The 24,504-nt window shown below is 43.0% G+C and overlaps 1 protein-coding gene across 1 annotated transcript in view; it reads right to left on the bottom strand.

Moving 5' to 3' along the window:
- The window catches only part of F9 (coagulation factor IX), a 310,524-nt gene that overhangs the window by 271,490 nt on the left and 14,530 nt on the right, over nucleotides 1-24,504 (bottom strand). Inside the window, exon 2 of the mRNA XM_078688628.1 lies at nucleotides 16,404-16,567. Within this exon, the coding sequence (XP_078544754.1) occupies nucleotides 16,404-16,567 (164 nt within the window). The remainder of the gene's footprint in view (nucleotides 1-16,403; nucleotides 16,568-24,504) is intronic.

Here is a 24,504-nt window from a genome sequence, read left to right as displayed (position 1 = left end):
CTGTTTTACACTATTTGAAGCTCACCAAGAGAGGCATAACCCCAGATCTCCCTGCTATATGCTCCCTAGAATAGATACCTAGATCTGTAGATCTGCAAGAAGGCACCTATAAGTTTTTTGCCCAGGTGGGAACCAAAGTTAAAAATTGCTGAGTTAGGGTATATGAGGCCCCCGTTTACTTTTTATCAATGGCCCCAATTTAACATAACCCCAAGGTAGGAAAAACACTTGTTTTGGGGACAGGGATGGACCCTATCTTAAAGGATTTCGATGGGCTGCGGCCTATCTGCATCACATATGACTTGGTGTTATTTACTACCAGGTCCCGATCTTCCATGAAGGTCACAAAGGAGTTGGTTAATCTTTGCAGCCCCCTGGCAGTTCGGGCCATAAGGACCATATCATCTTCATATAGAAGTATCAGCAGGCCATGCCAACCCACCTGGGAAACATCAGCATGTGTGGCAATCAGGTCCATCTCTCATTGTTAATGTATACATTAAATAAAAACGGGGCCAATATACATCCCTGCTGTTCCCCCCTCTGGATTTGGAACTGATGAGTCGCCTTGCCATCTCAGTATAACGGGCCATCGCTTTGGTGTCCCTATGGAGCTCTTCTAAAAAGAGAACAATATTCTACTCCCATACACCAAAGGGTCCCTTGCTCACTACGCCACTGGAGTCAAGCTATCCTGGCTGAAGACGGCTGATAGCCAGAAACCGGTCCTAGGATGCTTCATTCCGGTCCAGGGAAGACATAGCTTGGCAGTTCGGGCTGGACTGTTCCCATGAGGCACAGGGTCAAGACTGATTTGCATATGGCCATGTCTGAACTGGGGTGGCTTGGTGAGCAAAATACGATGGATTAAACCCAGATCTGTGACTGGGGAAGAATGTTTTGCCATTGTGCAACATTGGGTCCAACATCTTGTGTGTTTTGCAGTTCGCCCTATGTGGGAAGGGTATGCCCAGACGTGGGTCCCTTGCTCACTACGCCACTGGAGTCAAGCTATCCTGGCTGAAGACAGCTGATAGCCAGAAACCGGTCCTAGGATGCTTGATTCCGGTCCAGGGAAGGCATGGCTTGGCAGTTCGGGCTGGACTGTTCCCATGAGGCACAGGGTCAAGACTGATTTGCATATGGCCATGTCTGAACTGGGGTGGCTTGGTGCCAAAATAACGATGGGTTAAACCCAGATATGTGACTGGGGGTGAATGTTTTGCCATTGTGCAACATTCCGTCCATCATCTTGTGTGTTTTGCAGTTCACCCTATGTGGGAGGGGTACGCCCAGACGTGTGTCCCTTGCTCACTACGCCCCTGGAGTCAAGCTATCCTGGCTGAAGACGGCTGATACCAAGAAAACGGTCCTAGGATGCTTGATTCCGGTCCAGGGAAGACATGGCTTGGTAGTTCGGGCTGGACTGTTCCCATTGTGATGTATTCTTATAGGTTCTGTATCGATCCCCCTATTCCTGACCCTGTTCTGGTTAACAAGTTAACTAGCAGCCATCCCATGATGCAGGAACCGTTATCTGATTAAGCCACACTACGGCACAGGAACGTGTTATCTGATTAGGTCATAACGCTTGCCATCTAATTAGACAAGCGATATTCCTCCAGCCCCTGATAAGGCATACGGAGTTCTCAAAACAAATCAAACCTATGACAACCTGGGAAAAACCCTGCGGCCATTGTTTTGATTTCATCGAGAACTTCAGCAAAAGAATGCGCTAACGACCAAGTCGTATGACATCCTTATTGACGTATCTATGTCCATCCTTACGTCAATCTCGGCACCTTACAGGTATAAATATTACCGGTATTGCCTTAAGCAAACACACGCGGTGGTGACGAGATCGGAGCAGCCAGACTTGCCGAAGCCCAGAGCAGAGCAGACCCCGCTGGCGCAGCCCCGCCTTCCTGATGCGCTGAGAACGAGACGCTGCTTTCTCCTGCCGAGAAATCCAGCTCCGGCGCTTCCAAGCAGCCCTCGCAGGCAGCCTGGAATATCGAGACCAGAGACGAGAGATACCATCCCTCATTCATCCTAGATTCAAGGTACAGAACTGAATAACCCCTTGCAGAGAATTCTTGAGTCAGTCACTTGGCAAAACAAACTTAACTTAAACTGCTACTTTCTATTCCCGCCCACGTATTAGGCTTAGGTCAGGTACACCGGGGTAGGCGTAGTTAGAAACACCAGTTGAGTACGATTAGTCAAATGTATATGTGTATGTATCTATTTTATCCATTTTAAACCACCTTATGGCTTAGAAACCATATAAACGTTTTTACAGTATTATTTTATACTTCTGCTTTTATTGTATGCACTGTACTTAACCATAAGTACTGCGATAATATCGATCCATTTCTCTTGTATGAGAAAAGAGACTGATCAATAAATAACATCTTTTATTGAACACGCCCGTCTCTTCCTTTTCTCTACAATCTGGTGAGACTAAGAATGCACGTACTGACTGAGTAAAATAAGTTGTCTTTTGTTTTCACACGACTCTAGAGATACACTCTTGATTAGGGGAGAGCAAAGTTGTCATGTTCTATGGTTGTCAGAAACTAAATTCCTTCTTGTCTATCCAGGGAGGTTCAACTCCTCCTTGCCTATTCGAGAAAGTTTCTAGTGAACTCTGAGCTAGCTGGCAAACCCAAAACTTTAAGTCTAATATCGACAATAGAAGACCTAGTTAACGTCTGGTCTAGGCCTATACTATTGAAGGTATTATTCCAATGCGCAGAGCCTATTGGGATAATAGGAACTACACTACATGGCGCCCAAACGTTTGGAAAGGCGATAAAACTAACGCAAGACATTAGAGTAACTCAGTCGTGCTTTTTCACTCAGACCCCTTTTTACCAATAATACTCAAAAGACGTCTGGAGTGGGTGAAAGGTCATATCCGCCAAACCTCGCAGGAAGAAACTCCTATGTATGGTTCTTGGTTTAGTCAACGTTGAAGGATACACTGTTCCAAAATATTGTGCATCTAATCTTTGTTTCCAAAGAAACCTGATCTGCAAACAAACAAAATAACCTTCCTGACAGTAGAATGTCAGACACTGAAGAAGAAAGAGAGATAGCTAGAGTAGCAGCTGAACTCGTAGCAGCTGATAATACTATGCAAGAAGCAGACCCGGATTTAATACTCATCCTGGACAACATAAGAAAATCTATAACTTTAAAACTTATAGAAAATGGACTGACACCTAGAGGTGGCACAGTCATATTCGTAATAGAGGCACACGAATATCGGCAGACAGAGGTATTCTATTCATGGATAAACTTTCCAGCAGCAAACGCTGTAACAAAGCACTTCCACCATTACAAAACAGAGGAACCTCCTGAAGAATACACTCCTTTCGAGGAGGTGGAAGTACCACTTAAATTTCAAGAGCACCTGCTCTTGTTTAATGGCGCCCTAAAACACAACAATCACATCACCAGGCTCGGTCCATTAGGTAGACCAGGAGCAACGTGGCCGGTCCTAGCCGGATACACACCACATCCAGACATCGAAAGAATGTCTGCAGCAGATCTTCTAATACAACTAAAACAATTAATAAAAGTACATAGACGATTAGTCCAATATGTAATGCGGACTTCAACAATTCAACCAGCAATTAAAATTCCACAGCTGACCCCTCATCAGGGGAACACAAATAAAATTATACCACAGAACATACAGTCCTGCCTAGGTAAAGTACCAGCTAAAAGGGAACAAATACCATTCTGGTTAGCACAAAAAATCACCCAAATAGAGGCGGTGTTTCCAGACACCACTCCTGTGGATAAACACAGGATTCTGACTATCTGCCTTCCAATGGGAATCGCACCACACGTGGAGGACTGTGACACTTGGGGTACAGTCTTTGCTTACATTTACACAAAAACGCATGGTGTTCCATCCATCTCGGTAATACCAGATGTGCTAAAACAAATTCAAGACGAATACGGTCCAGAACCCGCTTTAACTCTTGGTATGAAATTACTGAAAGACTTCAAGCAGGTCTCGGCTATATTACTAGCCAATATAAAGGGAGAAGCAGCAAACGTGGCGATCCGCCAAAGGTTAAAAGAAACAGATATAGCAGACCAACCAGCTGAAATTGCCAGAATTATAGAAAAATCCTATGAGGAACTAGGTAGAGATAGTTTAGGTGGAATACCAGTAAAACCCCAACTGATTGAAAGTCCTGAAAAAATATTTATTAAAAATAATCTAAACAGTCAAAAGAAGAACTGGGATGGAAACAAACAATCCAATCCAAAAGAAAAGAAATTCCAGTCCAGAGGAAGGTCTCCTCGGCGGAGAGAAAGATCTCCGGACCAAGGACCTAGGTCTCCCCAAAGTGAGCCCTCTGTGAAAAAATACAACCTTAGAAATAGGGATAATATAAAGAAACCGGATAGATATCAAGATTTTGATACACGTCCCTCTCAATCTTTTCAGACTTCCTCGCAGAAATCGGAAATAAGAGGACGATCGGAACCCAGGGAAGGGCACGTCAAGTCCAAAGACAAGGAACCTGCTCATCCAAATAAGAAATTACAATTTCCAAAAAAGAAGGTAGCCAGTATTAAAGTAGTTAACAATGCCGAGAATACTGAGGACACAACTGAAAAACGGAGAATGGGCTCTGACAATGCTAGACAGCGCAGCAGAAGTGAGCATAGCTCGCAAAGTCCTTATGAATCATCTGGAGACAGTGGACACGAATGAATACCTTCAAGTGGAAACTGCAGACACCAGAGTTAGCAAACCTCACAAAATATATGAAATAACTTTACGTATAGAAGGGGATAAGACTAGAAAAATAAGGGGACTATTTTGGGATAATCTCTCCAAGGGCTATGACATCCTTCTAGCTGAAAAAGACTGGCCACCAGAGTTTGTCAGGGACTGCCCTCATGGCGAAGAAATAATTATGCCTGCCTTCTCAAATCATATCCCAATTCATAAAAAATACACACTTGCCAGAAAGTGGGCAGTAGCTCAAGCTCCTGCTTTATATAAAAATCACGTAGGATGGGATGAGGACTCTCCTCCTCACAAAATCCAGTTAAAATCACAACCTACTGCACAAAGACAGTAACCAATTAAGCAAGAAGCTAAAAAACAGGTAAAAGAAATCCTAGATCAACTAGAAAACCAAGGGGTGATTGAAACTTGCACCTCACAAATGAACAACCCTTTGTTTCCTGTCTCCAAACCAGACAATTCATATCGTCTAGTTTTGGATTACAGACTCCTTAACTCATGTTGCAAAACTTTTGCAGTGCAAAACTCGCATAGTGCAGCGCTAATGAATAACATAGTGCGCAAAAAATACAAAACAACATTAGACATCTCTAATGGATTCTTTTGTCAAAATATAGCACCAGAGAGCAGATATTTGTCTGCGTTCTCAATAAATGGCGCTCAAAAACAATTCTGTCGGTTACCCCAAGGGTTCAAGAACAGCCCAGGATTATTCTCAGCGAGAGTAACAGAGTTACTACAAACATATGATGACGAAGCATTATCTTATGTCGACGACATATACCTAACAGATGATGACTTAGATACTCACTTGAAGAGAGTGAACACCATAATACTTGGGTTCGCAACAGAGGGTTACAAATTCAACTTTAAAAAATCTAGAATTGCCCATCTAACAGTCCTGTTCTTAGGATATGAATTATCAAGTGAAGGCAAAAGCCTGGCTGACAATTTCCTAGAGAAATGTGCCGTACTCCAAGCACCTAGAACACTAAAAAACCTACAGTCAATTCTAGGCTTCCTAAATTTCGGAAGAACATACATTGCAAATTACGCAGAAAGGGTCAAACCCCTTTATGATCTAATAAAACCAGATTTTAAAAGAACCAATTGGACTCAAATACACACAGAAATTTTGAGATCCTTACAAACAGACATGTTAATTAAAACAAAATTAGAAACACGTGATAACACACGCAATCTTGTGATTCGAGTCATCCCAGGAAGATGCGGATTCACATACCTGTCATCAACGTGATGGCGTTCACGTTGCAGGGAATTCATTGGCTGATGAGGCCGCGAAGGCAGCTGTGCAAACGGCTTCCGTAGCTGCCATCACACGGTCAAAAACAAAAATAGACAGCGAAATATTACAGGCTGTCAGCGCTACAGAAAAGGATTCGATAGAAACACTCCCGAAAGGCTTTCCAGTAAAATACTCATACATAACTGATGAAAACAATGTTCCTTTTGCTCGAATCCCTGGAGTGGGGGATAGGGCAATTCCAAACATGGAACATAGGTTAGGACTAATAATAGCGGCACACGAAGGGCTCGCTTCTGTACATGCTGGCGTCTCAGCCACAGTATCATTGTTAAAACAGAGATACTGGTGGCCACAAATGAGAAGACAAACAAGGAACTATGTTTTAGAATGTGAAATATGTCAAAGAATGAAAGTATCAACGGTGAGACGACCAGCGCAGACGCCCCTTCTAATCTCAGATAAACCATTAGCCTGTGTCTATCTGGACCACTGTGGTCCCTTACAAAGGGATGGTAACTATAAATATATCCTGGTCGCAGTGGATTCATGCACGAGATTCATATGGATGTGGCCCCAGCGCTCGGCTGACGCCAGAACTGTTATAAAAGATTTGCGGGTCTTTATCGGCACATACGCAATTGGCATGCTGCATTCTGACCAGGGTCCTGCTTTTAGCTCTCGAGCTTATAAGGAGGCCATGACCAGCATGGGCATTACATTGCGGTACTCTTGTCCATTTCACCCTGAGGGGAACGGAATTGTAGAAAGAAAAAACCGTGACATAAAGCAATCTATAACAGCAAAGGTATTAGGTTCGGGAGCTGGGTAGGTCAAACATCTAATAAGTGTCCAACGTAGTCTAAATAACCTGCCAAGAAATTCTCTGAAGGGATTCAGTCCGTACGAATTATTGTTTGGAACTAGGATGTTAGTCTTAGATCTTGACAGTCAGACTTCAGTGGTAAAGGAAAAAAGCTTTGATATCAAAGATCGTTTGGCTATTTTGCAGGACTTAAACAAAACAAGAAAAGACCTGAGCAACATAAAGTTGAAACAGCAGCCAACAACCACTGAAGAACCACCACCTGTCCCAGCAAGACCTGTCTGGATTCCAAAAGTCGGGGATCTAGTCAGAGAAAAGATCGCGGTAAAGAAGGAATTTGGGCCTTCTTACAGAAAAGCAGTTCCTGTCTTGTCTATTAACGGGACAAGATCAGTTGTACTACCGCCGCTTGCTGGTAAAAAGGAGAACCGAGTTGTATCCATCGACCTGGTAAAACCACAATCATGTGGCCAATAACAAACAGTAGGCCAAGTGGACTCCCGATAAGTAGTAGAACACCAAGATTTGCTACCAATACAGAGGTCCAAACTAAGAGGCTAATCACATTCGAAACGCCTACAGAAGAACAACAAGGACTATGCAACAATGCATTGGAACTTAAACCTCTGAAAACCCAAATAAAAACATTTAGTAGAGACACACCAACCTACAATGAAGTAACAAACGAATATGCAAGAAACAGTAATCCTGAAGCAATTGGAACAATTGACAGAACTGCATCCGGCTACTTCATAAACTTCGATGATTCCTCTGAAGACCTAAGTGAATCAAAAACACAGCCATCAACAAAAACCTTTAAAGATAAAGCTAAAGACCTTTTGAAACCGCTGAAAGAAACATATCTGATTTCTCCATGGATTGAATTTTGGGTGGGCTTTGGTGCATTTATCCTCATACTTTGGCTCATCATGGTACTAACTTTGGGACGCTTCATTGAGGGAAAATATGCTAAAATGGACACAGCAAGTCAGAAAATCAACTTGATCCTCAAGCCACACACATCTTCACACGTCGAGAAAAGAGAACTTTCTTCAGTCAACTTCACAGCCAATCCTATACCGGGTGGGGTAGCATGGGACAATACTGACTACGAAATTTATGGTCCGGTTGAGATCCTGAAATATCCACACCAAATTAAGATCTCGTTGAGTGACTTTGTAAAAACAAGCTCATTTGCTGATGATTGGGACTTTGAAAGTATAAATAATATGATGTCTGACTTAGTGATGTCTGCTAAATTTACCAAACATGATTATTTGCAGGGTTCGACTAATTATGATAGTATGTACTGTTACAACCACTATGGTAACCATTTTCTACATAAATCTGCACAACCTAGAAATGTTTTAAATTATAATCAATGGGAACATTGTGCAACCCCTCCAAAAGGAAGCTCAAGAACCTTTTACCACAAATATTCATACTTTTCAGGGTTTAACACAAGTAATGCTGAAACACTTTATTTCAAATTGTCAAATAAGACAGGGACAAAGACCATGCTAACAAACACGAAATTGATATATTCAGACTCATTTTTTGAACAAATGAATACTTTTGGTTTTGATTATTGGGACAAAAATGTTGAAGTTAAAAGTGTCTGGGGTACAAAAGAATGGCAAGTACAAGGTATAGAATCATTGTTTAGAGCCTGCATGATCCCAGAACAAATTATATTTTTAAATGACACTGTTCAACAAACCACCTGTCTTGGCTTAGCCAAAATCAAAGACTTAAATAAACCGTTTATTCCAAAGCCAACAATGGACAGCAATAGCTCTACAGATGAAGAGATAGACGTAAACTATATATTAAACCAAAACAGAACACATCCTGATTGGAAACAGTGGTTGATCTGGCCCACAGATACTAATAACTGTCAAGACAGATTCCTGAACAAAAAACAGGGGTTCAAATTGACCAGGCCAGACCCTAGATATTCCCAAAGACAACACCCAGGGATAATAACCACCTACAGTGTGGGCAAATTATGCCTTCAATGGCTACAAACTTCCACACTGACAGAAATTAAGCAACACCTAACTTTACTTACTGATGGTGCTGACTTGCGTGATTTCATTATGGGACCGCGCAAACAGCGTCAAAAACGCTTCATAGCAGCCTCTGTATATGCAGCTTACAACGAGGCCTGGAAGGTAACTCAAATTGAGACAGCAGAAAGTATACGGGAAATTGACCGTATTAATTTGGAAAAATCACTTTCTGTAGTGGACAATGGGTTAATGACTCTGTCCTCCAGAATTTTTTCTTTGGACAGCATTGTGTCTTCAGCAATCGACATAATATCGCAAGACTTACTGTTGTTACAACACGGTCAGTCTCAATTGCGTTCTATTGTACAGCTTGGCTGGACGTTACAAAATCTGCGTTCAGGCTATGTGCCTTGGCGTTTAATCAACACAACGTCACTATTCAATATATTTAACCTTACTGATAAACAAATCAGTATGGCACAAAAGGGTGCTGATTATACAATCCTGAGCATTGAGAAACTCGAGAGATTACCAGTGACAATGTCAGAACGACCTGTCAGTGAATGGATAATACATGGGATAATTAATATTCCGATATCAACCTTCAGGTTTCAATACTGTCAAAAATATATACAGGCTGGCATGTACGAAAAATTGGGAAAAGGGTACATTAAGACAACATGGAACTTGCCCTATTCACATACATGTGTCAGTAATAAAGGACAGAAAGTGTTTCTTAGTGGCAATAATTGTGCGATGTCACTAAGCAGTACACTTCTGTGTAATGGAATTAGTTTGCATGGAGCCTGTGAAGGGAACTCAAATAACCTTTCATGTCACCAGCTAGGCGCACCTGCAACAGAGATAGAACCATTCCTTAAAAGACTCTATAACGGGAGTTACATTCTAATTGTGGATCGCAGATGTTGTAGTCTTATGCCCGGGACTCCTTATCTCGTAACTACAACTGCGAAGGTCATGTGCTGTGGACACTCATTGTTCCCCAGCTCCTTTCCAGACAGGGAGGCAAGGGCATAGCCTAACTTAAAAATTACTTCTATTCGAATAGATACTTTAAGCAGAATGAAAACAGTGCTTCTTCAGACGCCGACCAGACTCACGTCATCAAAAGAAACATATGATCTCCTAGTCGCAAGGACGACTGCAGAGATTCACTCATTGTTATCAACTAATTCCCCCATACATTTTGCGGAAATCCTGAATGAAATCTTAAATATTTCTGATACCAGTGGAGTCTCAAAAGTATTTAAGACAGTATTTTCAATGGCATTAACACCATTCAAAGCCATACTGGGTATTTTTCCAGACTTCGTCCATTCGATTTTTGGCGGACTTCCCCTCATTTTGGGACTAATTGCAGGAATCCTATTCTTGGTCCTAATATTTCGTTATGGCAAACCATGTCACAGACAAAACACCTGCGACAAGGGAAGAAACAATTCGAGCCATTGGATACCGGGACCGGATATCAAAAATCCTGGGACTATCCCGGCTTAGAGACCTGAACATGACTTGGTTTCTTTCATTTCGACCAATGTGGCATCAATGTGTTTTACCTGTATTAAGGTGCTTGCTGTGGGGAGAAGAATGCGTGTTGGACACCTGTCTGACGCTACAATCGGATGCGCCTATGGATGCAGAAACATTGTTGGGTCCGATAAAGGCTCATGCTTTGTGCTGCCCTCAACGGCTGCCAATCCTGATGACGGCATTCGTGGAAACTTCACCACTACGATTAAGGGGTAGTGGAGTTCAAGATGAAAGCAGCATCGATCAGGTACGACCTTCTGTCAGCAATACTAATCAAAACGTCAATGGAGACAACCATGCGCACGAATGCATGGTTACACCTTTTTCCCAGTTAGTGGAACTCTCCCAAGAAGCTGTTGACAGCTTTTTCGACAGTCTAAATGATATGATGTTCTCACCAGAGCAGAAATAGAGACTTTTGAGCAAGCTAGCACACGGCGTTCCAAACACCCTGAATTTGGCCTTCGACTTTAATGATAAAATTACATGAACAATTTTCCCTCCAGTTCACGGACAGCGATTTTTTCAGCAGCCCCAAAATATTTTTACGATTTTTCGGGACACTTATCTTCTGCTTAAAGTAAAAACTATTCTTAGAGAACTAAAATTTTCTATTTTTAGAAACTTTAGACATTAGCTGCCCGCTGGTATGTTCATATTTATTTTTATTCTGTGATGAAATGGTCTTGAACCTTTTTTCTTCTGTATTAAGAGCCATTTCATGTGTAAATTCTCATATACCATTTAGAAATAATGTATACATATGCGTGATTACTTTAGCATTATTCTACAGCTTGAGTGCATATAGTACATGTGAATATTATTTCCTTATATTACATTATTCGAAATGCATTATATGTATTTTGGGGTGGTAAGGTATACACGATACTCTACAGTATGTTTTACTATGCCTAGATTCGTAAACATGGCCATAGTTAGCGTGGAGTGGGTGTGATGTATTCTTATAGGTTCTGTATCGATCCCCCTATTCCTGACCCTGTTCTGGTTAACAAGTTAACTAGCAGCCATCCCATGATGCAGAAACCGTTATCTGATTAAGCCACACTACGGCACAGGAACGTGTTATCTGATTAGGTCATAACGCTTGCCATCTAATTAGACAAGCGATATTCCTCCAGCCCCTGATAAGGCATACGGAGTTCTCAAAACAAATCAAACCTATGACAACCTGGGAAAAACCCTGCGGCCATTGTTTTGATTTAATCGAGAACTTCAGCAAAAGAATGCGCTAACGACCAAGTCGTATGACATCCTTATTGACGTATCTATGTCCATCCTTACGTCAATCTCGGCACCTTACAGGTATAAATATTACCGGTATTGCCTTAAGCAAACACACGCGGTGGTGACGAGATCGGAGCAGCCAGACTTGCCTAAGCCCAGAGCAGAGCAGACCCCGCTGGCGCAGCCCCGCCTTCCTGACGCGCTGAGAACGAGACGCTGCTTTCTCCTGCCGAGAAATCCAGCTCCGGCGCTTCCGAGCAGCCCTTGCAGGCAGCCTGGAATATCGAGACCAGAGACGAGAGATACCATCCCTCATTCATCCTAGATTCAAGGTACAGAACTGAATAACCCCTTGCAGAGAATTCTTGAGTCAGTCACTTGGCAAAACAAACTTAACTTAAACTGCTACTTTCTATTCCCGCCCACGTATTAGGCTTAGGTCAGGTACACCGGGGTAGGCGTAGTTAGAAACACCAGTTGAGTACGATTAGTCAAATGTATATGTGTATGTATCTATTTTATCCATTTTAAACCACCTTATGGCTTAGAAACCATATAAATGTTTTTACAGTATTATTTTATACTTCTGCTTTTATTGTATGCACTGTACTTAACCATAAGTACTGCGATAATATCGATCCATTTCTCTTGTATGAGAAAAGAGACTGATCAATAAATAACATCTTTTATTGAACACGCCCGTCTCTTCCTTTTCTCTACAATCTGGTGAGACTAAGAATGCACGTACTGACTGAGTAAAATAAGTTGTCTTTTGTTTTCACACGACTCTAGAGATACACTCTTGATTAGGGGAGAGCAAAGTTGTCATGTTCTATGGTTGTCAGAAACTAAATTCCTTCTTGTCTATCCAGGGAGGTTCAACTCCTCCTTGCCTATTCGAGAAAGTTTCTAGTGAACTCTGAGCTAGCTGGCAAACCCAAAACTTTAAGTCTAATATCGACAATAGAAGACCTAGTTAACGTCTGGTCTAGGCCTATACTATTGAAGGTATTATTCCAATGCGCAGAGCCTATTGGGATAATAGGAACTACACTACACCATGAGGCACAGGGTCAAGACTGATTTGCATATGGCCATGTCTGAACTGGGGTGGCTTGGTGAGCAAAATAACAATGGATTAAACCCAGATCTGTGACTGGGGGTGAATGTTTTGCCATTGTGCAACATTCCGTCCATCATCTTGTGTGTTTTGCAGTTCACCCTATGTGGGAGGGGTATGCCCAGATGTGGGTCCCTTGCTCACTATGCCACTGGAGTCAAGCTATCCTTGCTGAAGACGCCTGATAGCCAGAAACCGGTCCTAGGATGCTTGATTCCGGTCCAGGGAAGACATGGCCTGGCAGTTCGGGCTGGACTGTTCCCATGAGGCACAGGGTCAAGAGTAGTGATTGATCACACCATTGTTTGCACTAATGGTCTAATCCTGAAGAGCACACTGGCGATAAGGAAGAACAGCTTCTAGGCGTGACATAACACCACACCACTCAGGGCAATCACTAACACCATGTAGGTCTCCACTAACACCGGTGCACAACAGTAGCATGGAAAACACACAACATCTCTATGTCCATCTTATACCGCGCCGAGGGATCGCCTTTGCTCGATAGCAATCTCCTGGACATTAGATATACCCTACACATATATATACAGAGAGGCGCACTTATACCTCAATACCCCACCATAATACCGCCGGATCCATTCAAATGGCCGCAAGAAAGTGAGTCAAATCCGGGGCAGTAGTAACGACTGCTGACCTCAATACACCGTTGCATTTTGGGTACATGGACCATGGTAGCAAGAGACTTACACACTGCAATATGGCCGCCAAAACAGACGAGCGGTCTAACTTGTTTGCATTTTAGGGAACACAACAGGAAGTGCGCGTCTGATGAGGCCACGCCCCTAGAGACGTACACGCCCCGACCTTGGCGCACGCATTGATGTCCTTCTTATGGCCCCACAAACGTGGCTTCCTCACCAGCGGCCCAGGGACTGACAGCGTGGGTAGGTCTTACCACAAGGACTACGGGATGCACAAGTAAGTCACAAACCTTTCCCGCTCACGGGAGAGGAGTAGATTGCCCGACCGGTTTTACACTAACTAGTGCCCGGAGGGGGAGAGCTGCACCTAACTCCGGTGTGAGAGGGAGCGAGTTCGGACGCCGCTGGCGACGGTTGCTCTGCACTTGTGCGGCCATCGGAGGCGGGTGGTGTAGGCTGGCGCCTACCTCCACTGGAGCATTGAGATTCAGCTCAATCATACCAATACAGTGCTGGTGGAAGGGGCTTACCTAATACTTGCCCTTTCTTCCCCCCACCTACACAGGGCACCTACTTATGAGGCGCCGGCATGACCTGTCTGCCCCTATTGAGGCACCCCCCACCACTAAGGGAGTTGAGTCTCAATACTAGATATGAGCCACAGACAAGATAAGCGCTCAGGGCTATATATTTACTATACATTGAGTGGGTAGACACTGATAAGTGGTTATAATCTAGAATGATGTGTGATTGAGAGAGAGCTTCTATAGTTTTTTATGTTTTTTAAAAACACAGAATTTTACATTTCACAAATGACTAACTTGTCGGAAACATCCTTTACAACACGGTCAGTACACCGCAGTGCTGTTACATCGCGGTCGTTACAACTACCGCATGTAACAACGCTATGCCTTTACAACGCAAGTCTTTACATCGACTTGTGCTAGATGGCGTGCTAACGTTAAAAATAGTGTAGTTTACTATCCCAACACCTTCCCTACTGATAAGTGGACTGGAGTTGGAATAGTAAATTACACTTTTTTAATGTTAGCACACCACCTAGCGCAAGTCGATGTAAAGACTTGCGTTGTAAAGGCATACCGTTGTAACATGCAGTCGTTGTAACGACTGCGATGTAACAGCACGCGTTTTAATAACACGCGTTGTTACATCTTACATCCCTAACTTGTACCACACTAAGGAGGAGTGGACGACCTGGGAGGCATGTTATTGACTTGGAGTCAATCACTAGGGAGTATTATTCACTATTGACCCTTGCATTTCATTTGTTTAGTCCTTGTCTCCACAGGTATCTTTATAGTGACTACATGATTATTTGACATGTAGCGACAACTGATTGGTCGCATTTCATTAGGAGCACCATCCAGTGTAGATTTTACATATCACTTTCACTGTTTTTATACAGCTCACGGTCCTGAAGAATTGCCACGGTATCTAGTTAACCAAAAGGGCAAGAAACATGTTGACACAGAGAGTTGAGCAGTATAACAACTGACAATCCCGCCCCGAGGGAACTGCCACTCCGTTTTGTTTTTACCAAGGTGGATTACCAGCCAGAATAAATATATTTACTTGGAATATCTAACCTTTTTAACCACTCACGCACTCACTGCACCTCCTGATCATCTACACTACCACTGGCCACACACCCCCACTTCATCAAACGGCTAAGGAACAAAAGATCTCCGATAAAGAGCCCCTTAGTGGGTGCCCGTTAGACATTGCAGCGCCGGTCCAACGAGGAGCAGGTCCAAATGATGAAGCATGACACCTAGCTTGCTGGGTGTGTGAGGACCCTAGTTCCGCCAAAGCGGGATCCCCATCCCACTTTCTCCTCCTTACTCCTCCCCTTTACACCCAACCACCCACCACTAAATCTGCCTGGTGGATGGCCCCTTTCCTAGAGGAACAGCTCTCAACCTTTTTGTTGAGCATCTGGGAGATGCGTCACGTTGTAAAGCCCTGCGTCAGAAGAAGGCGTTCCTGTGCAGGGGGGGCGTTCTGGCGCAGGGACGCCTCCTAAAAGTGGCTGAGTGAAATCTACAAGATTTCACTCAGTCACTTTTGTGCCCATGCTGCGTCAAAACCCTGTGCCTGCTTGAAGCAGGCGTAAGGATTGACGTAGCATTGGACAGATGGGGCCCCCCAGAGCATTGCTGGAGCTGCGTCGTGCTTGCGACGCAACTCCAGCAATGCGTCGCCTTTACGGCACAGATGCGTGACGCATCTGTGCCATTTTTGCTCCATGGTGCGCTGCATTGTAAATGCGGCGCACCAATGGTGGCGGAGCTGCGGCGCACAATAAGTGGCGCATCCCTGCTGATATGTAGGGATGCGTCACTTATTGTAAATCTGCCCCCTAATGTCTGAAAATTAAGAAATCTGTGTTGATTAAATCAAGATGAACTTCTTTATCTGTATTCTCAAAAGTATATAGAGGAGTAACAACTTGTCTAACTATTTGAATCCAATTTTCGTCGACAAAAATGATGCCTCAGTTTATGGGCACATTTTTCAACCCTGTGCTGTTTCACTTTCCTTATGTGTTCGGCATTCACAAAGTACCTAGGCACACTATAGGCTATCAAAAAAATGCTGGACCCGCAATGATATTATATATACGCAGTTTGTGTACGTGTATTCGTCATGATGAAGGACCAAACACTCTTTTGAAGCCTCTAGTATACAGTGGACATTAAAACACACACATATATTGTTTCTTACTCTCTCATTCATTGTTGCAAAGTCATATATTCTTCTCTGTAAGTGAGGTACAAAACGAATGACAAAACACTATTTTTATTTTTTTGTAAATTTTGTTTTCGTTTAAGCTATGTTATATACATGTACTGGCCTCATCGAAACCCCGTCCCTTCGTCATCCTCACTGGCTTGTGTATGCATATAAAATATGGATACTTACAGTTTTCTCAGTGTTTTCAAAAACCTCTCGTGCTTCTTCGAAACTACAGCGCTCTTCGGCACATTCTCTTTCCAGGTTTCCAGCCACAAATTCCTCCAGTCTCCCTGTATTGTATCTTTTGTGCCTCTGCAAAACATTGCTTGCATATTTGTTCGTGATGAAAACTGAAATGGAAAGAGTAACTGTTAGTAAATGTAACAGTACGCTTTCCATCGAATGTTGACACTGGTCAACAAAAATACAGATTTTTTCACAGAAGAGAGTGAACAAATGCAATAACGATGTAAACATAACAAATAATAGTAGTAGAAATAATTTGGTGGACATTGTCCAATGTTCAATGGATATACATCAAGTTAATGTAGAAATATGTATTACCGACAAATGAGAAACTGTTTAGATTATACACCACCCATCTCAGTGCTTATGCAAATCAAAGCAGAAAATGAGGCAGGGAAAATTTGAAGCAAGAATAGCGTTAGCATTCTGCTTTATCTCAATATCCTGTGTTATTCGGGAGAAAAATGAGACATAACGCACAATATAAACGTACTACATATGTCTGTGAAGTTTTCCACACAATTAAAGTTTTGCTAGTGGTGAGGCAAAGTAAGGTTTTCATGCCATGTTCCCTATTACTGTGTTACCGATTCAATAAAATGCTATCACTCAAAATTAAAATAATGATCTTGCAACAACCAATAAAGAAAGGAGTTAGGAGCCAGTTCAGAGCACCGTGCAAATTGTAAATATGTGCATTCATTTCATTTCTACACCTGCTACCACGTGTACACATATTTTAGGAGGCCATAGGGACCATATTAGCAATGCGCACTGAGAATGTGTGGTCCTTAATGCAGGGATTAATGATTACTGCCCCATTATGAACTTCACGCTTCAAAACAAGAATAAACATGGGAATTGGTGTTGGGGCACCGCTTCCCATGAGATTTTCCTCGATTCCAGACAAGTTTCACCATCCCATTTTTGCGAAGGTTTTCCTGGTGAAAGCTGCACATGAAAAGTATAAACCATGTTTGCGGCCAAATCAGCATTACTTGAACACTCCTGACCAAAATCCATACATGTTGGACCTGACCCTCTCTGCAGGGTTACTCCCAAATCTTTTGCCTTTTACCTTCCACTTTTTAATGAATTCGTTTTTGTTGGCCTTTGGACTCTCTGCTGCTAACCAGATATAAGTGCTTGAGCTATCTCCCCAAAACACGGTTAATTGGCTTACGCCTGATTGGGATATTTAATTTACTTACAAGTCTCTTTTACAGTGTTATACCATATACCAACGGCCTATAAATTAAATGCTACCTGTGGGCCTGCAGCATGTATTATGCCAAACATTTAAGTAGTGCATTAAAACATGTCCCAGGCCTGCCATTGCAGCCTGAATTGAATTCAAAACTTCCATCTCAGCTTGGCATTTAAACCCCCTTGCTAAGCCTTCCACTCCCCTTTTTTTTACATATAGTTCGCCCATAAGGAAGACCCTAGGTAGCCCATAGAGCAGGTTCTCTGCAATTAGAAGGTTGGACATGTACTTTTAAGTTTTACATATTCTGGTAATAGTTCTCAACCACTGTGAGACCTACCCCTCGCATGCGATAACATAAGGGATTCCTTATTACATTTAATGAGATGTAATTTCTAGTTGGGAGCAGGTAGATTTGTCATGTCTTGTACCAATGAAATTGTAATGATAAATCCTCTTTAATGGTAAAGTCGGGATTTTATTTTGAAAATGCTGCTTTTAGAAAGTTGCTATTTTCCTGCCCTTTGTGCCTGCAGTCTGTCGTGGGTTACATGCCTGGGTGCAGGTGACAGACTTTGTAAATTCCTCCCAGACATTCACACAATAGAGGGATTAGGTGTTCCTCAATACACCATCTGCTTGTAGGATGGGGAAAGGGGGGCGCAGGTGATAAAAACTCCACTTTTAGCTGAATAGCCTGTTCTCTGCCTTCACACAAAAGGTCTAACAGCCCGGTATTGTCACTGCAGACAGCTTGGAGCCAGGGAAGGGCAGTCACAAAATTCCATGCATTTCAAAGAACCTTTCCAGAAGCTTCTACCACCACTCAGAAGAAGGGCAACAGGGTATACAAATTAGACCTTCAGACCCACACTTCAGTTCACTACTAGACCTGCTGAAGCACTATCAAAGGACTACCTGCTGTTGTGACCTGCTTTGCACACTACCAGACTGCTACTGTACCTGGAATGACTGCTTTGCTGCCTGGTGCCTACCTTGAATGCTAAGAGCCCAACCCTGTTTTTGAGACCTGCATCTTAACCTGCACCCAGGATTGATGGAAATGACTGAAAGGGCGAGTTTGCTGGCCCCTTGTTCTGAGCTACAGGGACATAAAAGTCTACTACCAGCTTGGACCCACATCTGGAACTAGCCTGAGTGATTCCTAAACCCCAATGAGTCTTACATCAGTTCTGGACCCCTTTGATGTGCTGCTAAAGATGCCCAGGTGCCCATTGTCCAAATCTGAGGACAGAGACAAAATTGTGCCAAAAAGTGCCTGAGAAACAGGAGGAGAACAGGCCAACCTGCTTGCTTATCTGCCCGAGGTGCATCACAGGTAGTATTCAATTCACAGCTTCTACTACTACGTTCTTCTCCCCAGAGGCAAATCCTTTTCAGGGGTCCTTCATCAAATGAGTATCCAACCTCATGGAACTTTCTATGACTCCAGTCATCTGCTTTGTCCTGCTGGATTTGTTTTACTTCCTTTTCAGAGACTTAGGGCCCCATTAGGAGTTTGGCGGTTCTACTGCCGGGCGGCTGTTGAAGCAGTCAAAGGAATGCCGTCAAGCCAGCAGCATACCAACTGCCGTATTATGACACTACCACAGGGCTGGTGGTGTGTCAGCAGCTATGGCAGAGGGGCAGCATACTTCAGCTAATAAATAGAGCCTAAAGCTCATGCCACCACAGTGCAGTGCTCTTTGCACATCAGGCATGCTGTTGCCATGCACCATGTCATGCATAGCACACTGTGTTCATGCATTACAATGCTGGTATACTGGGGCATAACATGTGCCCCCAGCTGCAATTAAAAGTGGTGCTAAAACACGCTGTGGCCTCTTCCCTGCCTTTCCACAAACCTTTTCATGGAGGTGTCCCGCCAAGAAAATCTCAGCAGAAAGGCAGTAATGAGCATGGTGATGCCGATGCCGGTACTGCCTACATTTCCCACAGCTGTCCACACTACTGCTGCTAGAGGGGCTCAGCTCTTGGCGTATGCGGCAGTCTGGAGGCAGAATTGCTGTGGGCCTAACACTAAGCTTGTGATCGGATGGTGGGAGCGATATTGGGACAGCAGTCAGACCACCAACAGAGGACTGCCAGACTTGTAATCAGGCTCTTAGCCTGAATGTAAAAAATGTCCCCGCAGCTTCAACACAAGGCCATCCAACTAGGACATCCCCTCCTTTGACACCTCCTGCAGCCATACACCACGGAGCTTTACCTTCTCAGACATTTTTCTTTAAGAATTTATCTAAGTACAAATGTAAACACAGACTAAGCCCAATCCACTTTTTTTATCAGAACCGTGCTCGACCGCAGTTGGCCTTAACTTTCAACAGTGACAGAGTCTTGCACAACTAGATGTCTCTGGTTGGTGATTTGATCTTTTATTGGTTAGGTTTCACATAAAAGTTAAAAAATTCAAAAGTCCAGTTCTACTGATTGGATTTTTGTAGTTCTGGTGTCAAATAATTTATAAAAATTTCCTCCATTTTTGAAAAATTGCTTTGGGATTTTTCTTATGTTGTACTTCCAATTTATTACTGTTTCAGTAATGCATACATTATTTACACATTGCCTCTGACTTAAGCCTGACTGCTTTTTGTGCCAATCTACCCATGGTTACCACAGGTTAATCTAGTGACTCTTTGTTGTTCACTCTGAAAGGGATTGTGGCTGGTGTTTGCCCATGGCTCACACCTCAGTCAACCAACAGCCCAATTTCTCACAATACATGTGTTCAATATCCATCTATCCCTCATAAATTACACAGGAGCAAGTAATTATCTTAAAAAATTAATTATACTGGGTAAGATTTTCAATCTGATCCCTTTATTTATATTTTTTCTGTCTACGTATAGAATAATTCAACACCATGGTACCTTGGTGCCTATTCATAATGGCAATTTTTGGTGTAAACTTAAGTTAAAGAGCAAATGTTTCTCTTTTGTGCCTGTCACTCAAAGGGAGTTCTGGAAGTCATCTCTTGTAAATCACATAAAAACATTCATAAGATGACATTTGAAGGCATATATTGCCTTGGAGGTTTTGGAATGCCCATAAATATAGATATTGAGGTAATTCCTATTCTATGATATGTCACCTTCACGCCTTGGAAACTGTCAGAGATATACAATAGGCAAGGGCTGGCTTAACAACCCCGACTGCGGAAGGAAGGGGAAAAGTTCAACCAATTATTTGGTGGGCCATAGCGGAAAAGGTATTTGTTTTTGTAGGAAAAATAAAAGCATGTTTGAAAATCGATGATATTGGCCTGTGTTGACTTCTACGCTATGAAAACCCCCATAATGGGGCCATAGAACTCAACAGAAAGAGTTTGCTCTCCTTCCCCTTCTTGTGCATAAAAACTGTCCCCTGGTGCATCTGGACCTATGAGTTCAAAGAATTAGAGACGAAAATCATCATTGTTCATTTTACTCTAGTATGAATGCATATGTAAATAAGTGCCTTAATATGATTTTTTCTCCTATTATTTTTGTTTACAGTTTACAAGTCCTTGTGCATAATATATGTTCCCAGTCAAGATTTAATTTGGGCTTTTGGGATATGTATTGCACCTAATAAAGAATGCAATTAGAACCAAGACCAGGCAATTATTCATTTATTGTTCGCCGATTTAGTCCGCAAAGTTCACTTTTTGTATCCATTCTATCCAGAGCTCTATTTGTCACAAGAAAGATGATATCTGTCACAGACATCATGCATATTCTCACACAATTGAGGTGCCAGAAAGAATCTCCACAAAGAGACTATCAAGGGCACATAGTACAGAAGCCGCCACTACCAATGAGAAACACAAACATACAAAGACTAGAGAGAAGGCAAAAATAGTACACATGTGTTAGAAATTGGTCTCTAGTTGGCAGAGGTTTGCACCCTGTTCAAGGTCCAGCGTACATCACCTGTGGCATAAACTTCCACCAGCCCTCCAGATACCTGCAATTCATCTCCATGTCCCTCGCTCACACCCCTTACATTCACTGAAGCTAGAATTCAGGAGGGCACTCAAGACCTAGCTGTTCCACTGATCTCACTGGCAACTGCTACATCCTTAGCATCTGTATACCTTCCCGGGTGATTAGCCACGCTTTACAAATCCACTCATTCATTGATTGAGAATGTTAGATTGTGAGCTTCAGATTGCACCCCACACATTTCTGAACAGTCACAAGAAAGATGATATCTGCCATTTTCATCATGCATATTCTCACCGAATTGAGGTGCCAGAAAGAATCTCCACAAAGAGACTATCAAGGTCACATAATACAGAAGCCCCCACTACCAATGAGACACACAAACATACAAAGACTAGAGAGAAGGCAAAGGTAGTATAGATGTGTTAGAAATTGGGTCTCTAGTTGGCAGAGGTTTGCTCCCTGTTCAAATAGGGACCGCAATCCTAGTCAGGGTAAGTCAGATACACAACCAAAATGATCCTGTGCTCACCCTCCGGTAGCTTGACACATAGCAGTCAGGCTTATATTAAGAGACAATATGTAAAGTATTTCGGCAACACTTAAATTACTGCAAAACAGTAAAAACACCACAAAAGACTCAACACCTGTTCAGAAATTTAGAGCATATATATCTGAGTAAAACAAGGCTAAAACATCAAAAAGCCAATAAGTAGAACTTGAGATATGAATTTTTAAAGAATGAACTGCGATATGATGCTTAAACATCAATGGCACTTAGGGGTTACTTGAGGTTGCACTAGACTGGGATACATTCAAAGATTCAGGCTGACATTGATGGAGGGCAGGTTGGCTATAGGACCCATACAGAGCCTGCTGAAAAAGTACCTTGGATGGAGCAAGCAATAGTGTTGGCCACAATTCACACAGTTGGGTTGATGCATCAAAGTCGAGCCTCGCAGTCAGGAACCATGTCATTGTCAAACCCCTTATGATGTAGGTGCTGCATCATTGCTGAACCTTGCAGTGATGCCTTTGGATTTGTGCTGCACCAGCATCAAACCTTGCAGTTATGTCTTTGGGTCCAAACTGCTTTGGCATAAAACCTCACAGTCTGGATGCGCGTCAATGTTGAGCCCAGCATGGATGTACTTTGAATGACAATGTGCCACTGGAATCAAGCTATCCTGGCTGATGAGGGCTGAAAGCCTGAAACCGGTCCTAGGATGCTTGTTGCAAGTCCAGGAAGGACCTGGCTTGGCAGTTTGGGCTGGACTGTTCCCATGGGGCACAGGGTCAAGACTGATTTGCGTATGGCTGGGTTCAAACTGGAATGGCACTACAAGCAAAAAAAACGATGGATTTAGGCCCAGATCTCTGTACTGGGGTGAATGTATAACATTGTTCTGCATTCTGTCCATCAACTGCTATTTTTGCATTTGTCTGAGGGCACTGCATTGGTTCTGCTCTGCGCAAAGTCATTGCCGTCTCACCATTTGCAGAAAAAAAGCTGCAGAATCCACTTTCAAGGCCCAGGACTGGATTGACACCTCTTGGTAGGGCAGGACTCCCAGTTGGAAGAGTCCAGCAGCTCAAGCAACGTTGAAGGAAGTGTTTGATAGCCCTGAGACTTCAAGAACAGGGGACAAGCCAGCAAGCCCTTAGAGAAAGTAGGGCTCAAGGATGTAGGGAGCAGGTCCAGTCCTTCTCACACCCGGGTAAGAAACAGCAAGTAGCATGCTAGCACAGAAAAACAGGTAACTAGTGGCACTCCCTCCTATAGCACTCCAAACAGCAGGCAGCATGCCAACACAACAAAGCAGTTACCAGAGTAGCAGTCCCACCTACAGCACAGCAGATTTTCTTCCTGGCAGAATGTTCATGGTCCCAGCAAAGCTCTGATTTAATGGTCAGGTTCAGTACTTATAACCAGCTGTGCCTATGAAGTGGGGGAGTCACAAGGTCCCTTCCTTTATTGCCCTGGCACATGACTCACTACACGGGAGTATGCAGCTCTTCGTGTGGGGACATTCACAGCCCTGTGCAGGTGTGTCAGTTCTTCGCTCCCAATCTTTCTCAGCATGGCCCATCATCTTGGTAATGTGCCAGCAGGATGCAAATGGCACACCCCAACTCTCTTTGTGTGTGACTATCTAAAGGTAATGCACAAACCCCAGCTGTCATTCAACCCAGATGTGTATTCAGAGACAGGCTGAGGCACAGAATGTTTTAAGTAAGAAAATGTCAACTTTCTAAAAGTGGCATTCTCAGACTTACTATTTAAAATCCGACATTACCATCAGTTGTGATTTTAAATTGTGAGTCCAGAGTAACCTCCAAATCTCCATCTTTTCCCAATCGGAAATTTTACTTAAATGATGTTTTAAGGCCCTTTCAATGTTAGCCTTTGGGAGAAATAGTCCTGGCAGTAGTGAAACATGAATGTAACAGTTTGGTATTACCAGGACATGTAAACCTCGAAAGTACATGTCCTACCTTGTAAGTACACTTCACCCTGCCTATATGGCTTTCAGTGCCCTCATTTAGGGGTGTCTTATATGTAATAAAAGGGAAGGTTTGGGCCTGGCAAGTAGAATAAATAGCCAGGTCAAAATGGCAGTTTAAAACTGCACATACAGGCTCTGCAGTAGCAGGCCTGAGGCAGGTTTAAAGGGCTACTACAGTGGGTGGCACAATCAGTGCCGCAGGCCCAATTGTAAAATTAAATTTTCAGGCACATGGTACATACATATAGTGCTCCTTACTACGGACATATAAGTAAATTAAATAGGCCAATTGTGGATAAGCCAATGTTACCGTGTTTTGAGCGCAGAGCATAAAACCAGCAAAAATGAAGTCAGCAAAACAGGGCTGAAGGCAAAAAGTCTGG

This window comes from Lissotriton helveticus, chromosome 4_1 (assembly GCF_964261635.1).
Source record: "Lissotriton helveticus chromosome 4_1, aLisHel1.1, whole genome shotgun sequence".
NCBI lineage: Eukaryota > Metazoa > Chordata > Amphibia > Caudata > Salamandridae > Lissotriton > Lissotriton helveticus.
The sequence above is the reverse complement of the archived record's forward strand: the minus strand, read 5'-3'. Positions and strand labels throughout refer to the sequence as shown.